At 32.1% G+C, this 7396-nt stretch overlaps 1 protein-coding gene across 3 annotated transcripts in view; it reads right to left on the bottom strand.

The window, feature by feature from the left end:
• Positions 1-725: 725 nt before the first annotated feature.
• The window catches only part of LOC106463645 (structural maintenance of chromosomes protein 4-like), a 110155-nt gene continuing 103484 nt past the window's right edge, over positions 726-7396 (bottom strand). For all 3 annotated transcript variants that reach the window (XM_013923696.2, XM_022391189.1, XM_022391190.1), the window contains exons 25-27: positions 3494-3726; positions 2093-2276; positions 726-1225 (exon numbers count right to left, since the gene is read on the bottom strand). In XM_013923696.2, the coding sequence (XP_013779150.1) occupies positions 1034-1225; positions 2093-2276; positions 3494-3726 (609 nt within the window). In that variant the 3' untranslated portion in view covers positions 726-1033. The remainder of the gene's footprint in view (positions 1226-2092; positions 2277-3493; positions 3727-7396) is intronic.

The raw sequence follows: 7396 nt of genomic DNA, 5'->3' as shown, positions 1-7396 counted from the left end.
AAGCCTTGATTGACAAAGAACGCCACCATCTTTAGGTTGTTAATTTTATTCTATTTTGGGAGTATTTTGCATTATGTTGACAAGTATAAACTAATAGTTTTCCTGTTTCTGTGTGATCAAACCAGTTTCTAATTTTTTTTCTTGCTTTACTGCTTGAGGTTATTGTAATCAGTCATAGGGTTGCTTGAATCTGTCATTTCCTTTGTTTGGGAATGACTCACTAATGCACTTGCTCAATTACACACTGTCCTGCACTGCTGTGTATGCCATTGTTATTTTGTTTACAGTCTGGTGAATCAAAATTAGCACTTTTAAAAGTTGGAACAATCTTTTAAATACTTTGTGATGCCCTAATTATTAGGGTGGCTACATCAATTCTAGCCATTCTCAATACATGCAGCATTATTTTCCTTATTGTATATTTATCATCACTGATAAAATATACAATAAGGAAAACAATACTGCTTGTTGAAACAATTGTGCAACAATATATATTTTTTTAGAACTTATGGACAAACAAAGCTGTCCATCTTGTTTACGTCTTCCACTAGTGTTATATTCACCCTATGTGCACATATGGGGTCAAAGTGCACCATTCAACATTTAGGAGGTTCTAGAGGTTATTTATGTAAATGAATTTAAAAAACTTTTTTTTTTTTTCATGTACACCAAGGTTTTAGTCACTAAACGTCAATTTGATAAGCTCTTAAAGTATAAATAAGAAAAAAAATTAATATTTTTTTATTTCTATTACCATTTCTTATAAAATGCTTAAATTTTGTTACAAGATAATACAGGTCTGAATAGTTTTTCATACTTATAATAATAATAATACTCATGCCCAAAAAACATTTTTTTACATAGTGGTATCTACAAGATGGCTAAACTATTATTAAATACATTGAATGAACAGATTTGAATTTTTTCAATAATTCATAAATGAAAGATTGTACATATTCTAATTTTAATTAGACAATTGTGAATGTCGTAAGAGAAGAACAACACAAGTTCTACAGTTCACCCAGCTAAACAATTATTCTATTACTTTCTCACTGACTGGCTTCTCAGTTCCTTCATTAGTATTGGGTTTTCCAATTTCTGCAGGATTAATGGTGACAGATTTGGTACAATTATAAGTCTTGTAAATTCCTACAAGTCTGTCTGCTAGTTCAAACATGTTGTTTCTCAGAGAGATGATAATAAATTGAGCATTTTTGGTTCGTTCCTGTGGAAAGTTGAAAAGAGGAAAATATTCACTTTTAGCATACAAACTTTTTAGTTCAGAGAGTTGCAGGTAATTATATAGTTGATTTATTTCTATTAATGGTACATTAATCTTATCAGTATTTCACATTACAAATATTAATAAAGCCAAATATTAACTTCTAACATGGATTGAATTAAAGCCTGTTTTAATCACCTAGAGAAAAAAACAGCAAACATAATTCAATAAGCATTACTTATAATTAAAAGTCCTGAACTAAAAGAATGTAATGCTTTTATTGTTGTGGAGCTAAAATAGTAATTTCCAAAAAGACAATATTTAAGTAAATGCTTGAATTTTTGAGGAGTGTTATATCAAAACCCATCATTTTACAGTTAAAAAGGTAGCAGGATTCTTGACCAGATTTAAAGTGAATTAGCCATAAAATTTACATTTACTGGTAATCAAGTAATGGAGGTTCTAAAATTTAGCTTGGTTGCTAACAAAACAGAATAACATTAAGTTTATATCAGATCAATATTGCATATATCCAAATATTTCTTGCTGTACTCCTTGTCGAGTACAGAGTTTTAGACTTAAAATTTGAAGTATTATATGTAAAACTTAGGAAAAAAGCTAACTTCTAAGTAAGTTTTATTGGTAGTCTTATAAAAACTACAAAGTGCTCAAGTCATTAATAATAAACATATTTTGTATATATTATTACGTACTAGTTTTATTATTTATAAGTGTTAAAGGATCAAAAAACTTAAAGAATGCATCAATATTTGATTTTGAAATTAGACTAGTGTTAATGCCAAAAAAACAAAAGTGTGTAGTGTTCTCTATCATGCAAGAAAATTAAAAATACTGGATCTTCAGCTTTACCTTTATATAGTGTGCCACAATGGAGACATTTTTAAAGTCCAGTGCAGCATCAATTTCATCCATGACATATAAAGGAGTGGGCTTGTAATAGTGAAGGGCAAAAACTAAAGCAAGGGAACTGAGCGTTTTCTCACCACCAGACAAGTTGGAAATGTTCTTCCAAGATTTTTTTGGAGGACGAACGCTGAAAGTGGCCAAAAAGTGATAAAAATTATAGTGAAATAATATGAATACTACAACTTATAATATTTTTTATTACATAACTCACAATAGAATTTTAAAGTCCAAAAAGGTTATGATTAAGTATGTGTATGTTATTTCAATTCCCTCTTTAGGTACAGTAGAAAGAACTGATATACAAGAAACAAAATATTATTATATCAATACTTAGCATCACTTCTTTTTTTACATGTACATAAGCTACAGGTTTTACAGATAATAATTTACAACAAACTCAAATATAAAAATTACAATACTGCAATAATAGAAGAGAATTAGGTATCTGTTTAACCTTCAAAGCAATGGAATGAAAGAAAATGGATTTTAGCCTACCCTGATTAAGGCTGGGATTTGCTGTTCTAAAAGCTAAAATACCAGATTTATAGCCTCATCCAGACTAATCTTCACCCCAACAGATTTCAGAGGTATTATAATCTTAAACTAAGTGTCAACATAATAGATAAAGATGCTAAATATTATCTAACTATGAGTATTGTCCAAAATCTCTAACGTCAAGGCTGAACTATCAAAACCCCAGTATCATACAGGACACTCCCCACCATAACAATCATGAGGGAATTTTCAAAACCAAAATATGAACTCCTGACTGTCAAAATTGACAGAATGAAACCATTAAAATATTTATCAAGTAACATTTTATACTTTTTTTCAGTATTCATTTTAAACCTTTGGATTTCAGTGACACAAAATATACAAGTTATTTTATCAAAATTAAACTATATATGATATATCTTAATGTAATTCAAAAAATATTTCAGACTACATTTTGGACATTATGTTTTCTGATTAAATTCAAAGTATGAACAAGAATTACAAACAGTACTTTTCGTAGATCTGTTTCTGAATTCATAATTTTGCTTTGCAAGGCTTCCAAAATCAATTATTTATCCTTGTTTAACTATTTTTCTAAACCAGGTAAAATACAAAGATAATGTTTGTCAATGATGCTCAAAATTTTCAATAAAATTAATTCAAATCAGCTTTTTTTAAATTAAATATTCCAAAAGATATGATGAGTCAAACAATATCCCACTGAATCTTTAACAATGAAACGATGCTTCTAAAAAATCCGTTAACATGTATATATAACCTAAACAATGGAAGCTGAAAAAGTTAACAAGTTCACCTCAGGGTTTTTAAAGTGCCATTTGATTAACCTACCTGAAAACAATACCCTCTGAGAATGGATCCAGTGAATCAACAAGTTCAAGTTCCGCATCTCCCCCTAAAGTTATCATTTGGTACATTTCCTTCAGCTTGGTGGTGATGATAGAAAAACCAGTCATAAAATCATTTAGACGCTGTTTCCGCAGGTCATCATGGTGCCTGCGCTGAGTATCCCGTAGTTCTGTAACCGCATCTAGTTCTGCCACTCTTTCTAGGTAGAGAGCTTCCTGTAAAATATCAAATTCAACTATCTGAAACAAATTATCACAGTATTGCATCTATTCAGAAAGTAAAAAAAAATATATGTGATTGAAGTATGAATATTAAAGCTACTAAACAAACCAAATAATTCACAAGTCTATTAACCAATAAGAATGGTTTTGTTTGAAAACCATTATGTTTTAGCTCTTCATCTGATGCCAATGGCTGACAAGTGGCATGCAGTGTGTTGTTCAAACCAGGGGTTTTCCTAGTGTACAGTTGATTACAAATTCTACACCTGTAAAAATATTTGTGCAGTTGGAAATTCACCTTTAACAATGAAATGATGCTTCTGTTTCTGAATTCATAATTTTCCTTTGCATGGTGGATGGGTAAATTTAGGTCATTAATCCTCGAACAAGTTCAAGTGGGTAAATATCAAAAAACGTATTTAAGATTATAAAATTTCATTCCAGAGTTGATAAATAAATGTGTTTACTAGAATATTCTTTATTTTTGGGATCATTTGTTACTATATATAGTTTAACTGCAGAATCACTTTTTATCTGACATTTTCAATTAGCCACTTTAATAGATATTCTCTTTTGGACATTTAACCCCTGAATGTCTTACTAGGGTTATCAAAGATGTTATAATCTTGAAAATATACTAGATACAAGGTAGACATACAGCATTTAACATAGCTATGAAAACAGAGGACAAAGTGGGTATATAGTTCAAATTACATATGATATAGTAATATTTTTTGTGTAAACATGGTGCCTAATGCAGTGTTGTGTTGAGATGGCACAATGTGATAGGGTGTCAAACAACCAATCTGAAAGTGCCAAACCAGCACAAGGGCTATATAAGAAGTGATATGACTGTACAGTTTGAAATTTGTGATGAGCACAATGGCTCCTGGAAAGGAAATTGCACATGAAAGGCATATGGAAACCAAATTTTAAGGCTACTCCTATTGACAAATCACAGCCCAACTTCACCCAGTGCTATATGCAAGACTCTGAAGGCAGTTTGTTCGAGGATGAACTGGAAAGCTTCATCACAGTCAGTGTACAATTATGAAGCTATATCTCAGCCAGTGGTGTCGGGTACTTATATAAAATTGAAGATATTGTTACGACAGCAGAAGTCACGTGCCGCTGGTAACACGTCATGAGTTTCTAGAAAGATCGGGGACCATCACGAATATCCCAGTATTTGCTAGACGCTCTCTATTTTTGTATATAAGCCCAGCGGAGAAGGGAGGGCATAGATAATTGCAGACAGGGAGATATAGAGACGGATGATCAAGTCAAGTGAGTGGAAGTGACTGTAAGAAAAGTGCATGAATCATTGTGAATTAAAGCGTGTGTTTAAGTTAAAGTGAATGTGGAAATTCTGTGTATTATAATGTTGCATCGAGAAACAATAAAATAGAAAAAAGAAGCACTTCTAATTCGTAACATACCACTTAAGCTGAACAATGAGCTATCCACATCACTGCATCTCAAACTATGATCAACTCATCATGCCTGAGATGGACAAAAAGTAAAAACTTCATACAACAAACAGTCATTATCATTTGGCATAGTTGGAAAGTATTCCCTGAATGCTGTGCAAAGTCCTTTTAGGTGTGCAGTTATGTTGATTTTAGTGTCAGTCATCTGACCAAAGTTCATTTTCTGCCAAGAAGTCGGGAAGAGTACCAAAACACTCAGTTTGGTTGTTTTCTAAGCGCCTTTCCCAAAACTGCAATTTCTTTATCATAGATTCATCTCATTCTTACATATTGAAAACTCTTATATTGAGTCGTCGAGATAAATTTAGGTCATTAATCCTCGAGAAAATGTCTGCTAAATAAGCTAGACTCTGAAGCCAGACATGATTTTCAATATAGCTGACAAAGTGGAAGGGGTGGCTGGTAAAAATAACTATGATTTAAGCTGTAAGGTCAACAGATAATTGTGTACACCACCCATTCCTTCACATAGTGCTCGAAATATTCTGGAATTTGTTGGCCATGATTTTATGAAATTCACTATTATCACTGCATTGTCCAGCACTTCCTTCAGACCATCAGACATGCATTTTGCCACAAGAGTTTGTCTACGGATATTACACAAGTCCAAGAAATGTTTGATGCAACCTTTTTGTTCGAGCTACAAATTTGGTATACTTACAACTCACTGGCGTGGCCCCATCAGTGCAGATGCCTAAGGCAGTGAGATCAATCTATTTCAGTTTCTTGAAAATATGTATTAGTCAGATTGAAGATATCTTCTTCAACTGTACATTCTTTCAATGGATGACAAAATAATAAGTCTTCTTCAACCGTACATTCACTCACATAACATACAAACAGTAGCAAAATATTGACTATACATTCACTCACGTAACATACACACAGTAGCAAAATATTGACTATACATTCACTCACGTAACATACACACAGTAGCAAAATATTGACTATACATTCACTCACATAACATACACACAGTAGCAAAATATTGATTATACATTCACTCACATAACATACAAACAGTAGCAAAATACTGACTATACATTCACTCACATAACATACAAACAGTAGCAAAATATTGACTCTACATTCACTCACATAACATACAAACAGCAAAATATTGATTATACATTCACTCACATAACATACAAACAGTAGCAAAATATTGACTATACATTCACTCTGTAAAATTGTGGTCTCTACATTACTTGACATGTCATTAATTCTCCATGACAATGTATTATTGGACAAAGGTACCACCATCAATCTTTTTTTGCAGCCTTTTCTCCAAACATGCACTGAATTAAGTCTTTTATACATGGACCAATCAAGCTCTCTGTTATGGTATGGGCTTCTGAAACTTTTGCTACTCAGTAGCTCACTTGGTACAATGCTTCAGGTGCGTTTTTGCTCTCAGTACAAAACTGGTAATGTCACTTTTCCACTCGATTGATGTTTTGCTTGAAAAAATCAACAGGTTTGTCAAGTTGTGTGGGGTACCTAGTTTCTAAGTGATACCGATGTAGAGAAAATTTGAGGCTGCTATTTGCCAGAACATCACCACAAATTAAAACTACACACCATTGTTTTGGACACTCTTGATCACCAATGCACGTAAAGCCATATATCATATAATTGTCATCATATTTTCTTTACCTAATAAACAACTTTCCTGGACCATCTTAATCATTTGACTTAGATGTTTTACACTTTGGATCTCACAAAACACTAGTTGATGTTGACTGTTCCTTTTCACATGTCTTTACATTTCCTGTTGTCCATTATTTGGTGTAAAACAGTTAATATTAAAAACAACAACACTGAGAATGACTGAGTAATGACTAACTGCAATGACTTTGATTCCAATCCTCATGGCACCAAAATAGTTTTTTGTTGTGACAATGTTGCTTTTATTAGGCTTGCATTTCCGTAATTATGTTTAATTAATTATTTATGTATATGTCAAATTAATTGTGCCAGCATTGTGTGCCAATTCCTTCATACTTTAATATATACAATGATATATCTATAAAAGCGCAATTATAATGACCTAGTACACACATATTGTATCTTGTTCTTGATATTTATTTTCTCACATCCTTTGTTGGCACATTAAGGATACTTAAAATAAGACCCAAAACTCGAGCGCTTTCGAATAGTTGACTATTCTTCTT

Source organism: Limulus polyphemus, unplaced genomic scaffold, assembly GCF_000517525.1.
Source record: "Limulus polyphemus unplaced genomic scaffold, Limulus_polyphemus-2.1.2 Scaffold1452, whole genome shotgun sequence".
NCBI lineage: Eukaryota > Metazoa > Arthropoda > Merostomata > Xiphosura > Limulidae > Limulus > Limulus polyphemus.
The sequence above is the reverse complement of the archived record's forward strand: the minus strand, read 5'-3'. Positions and strand labels throughout refer to the sequence as shown.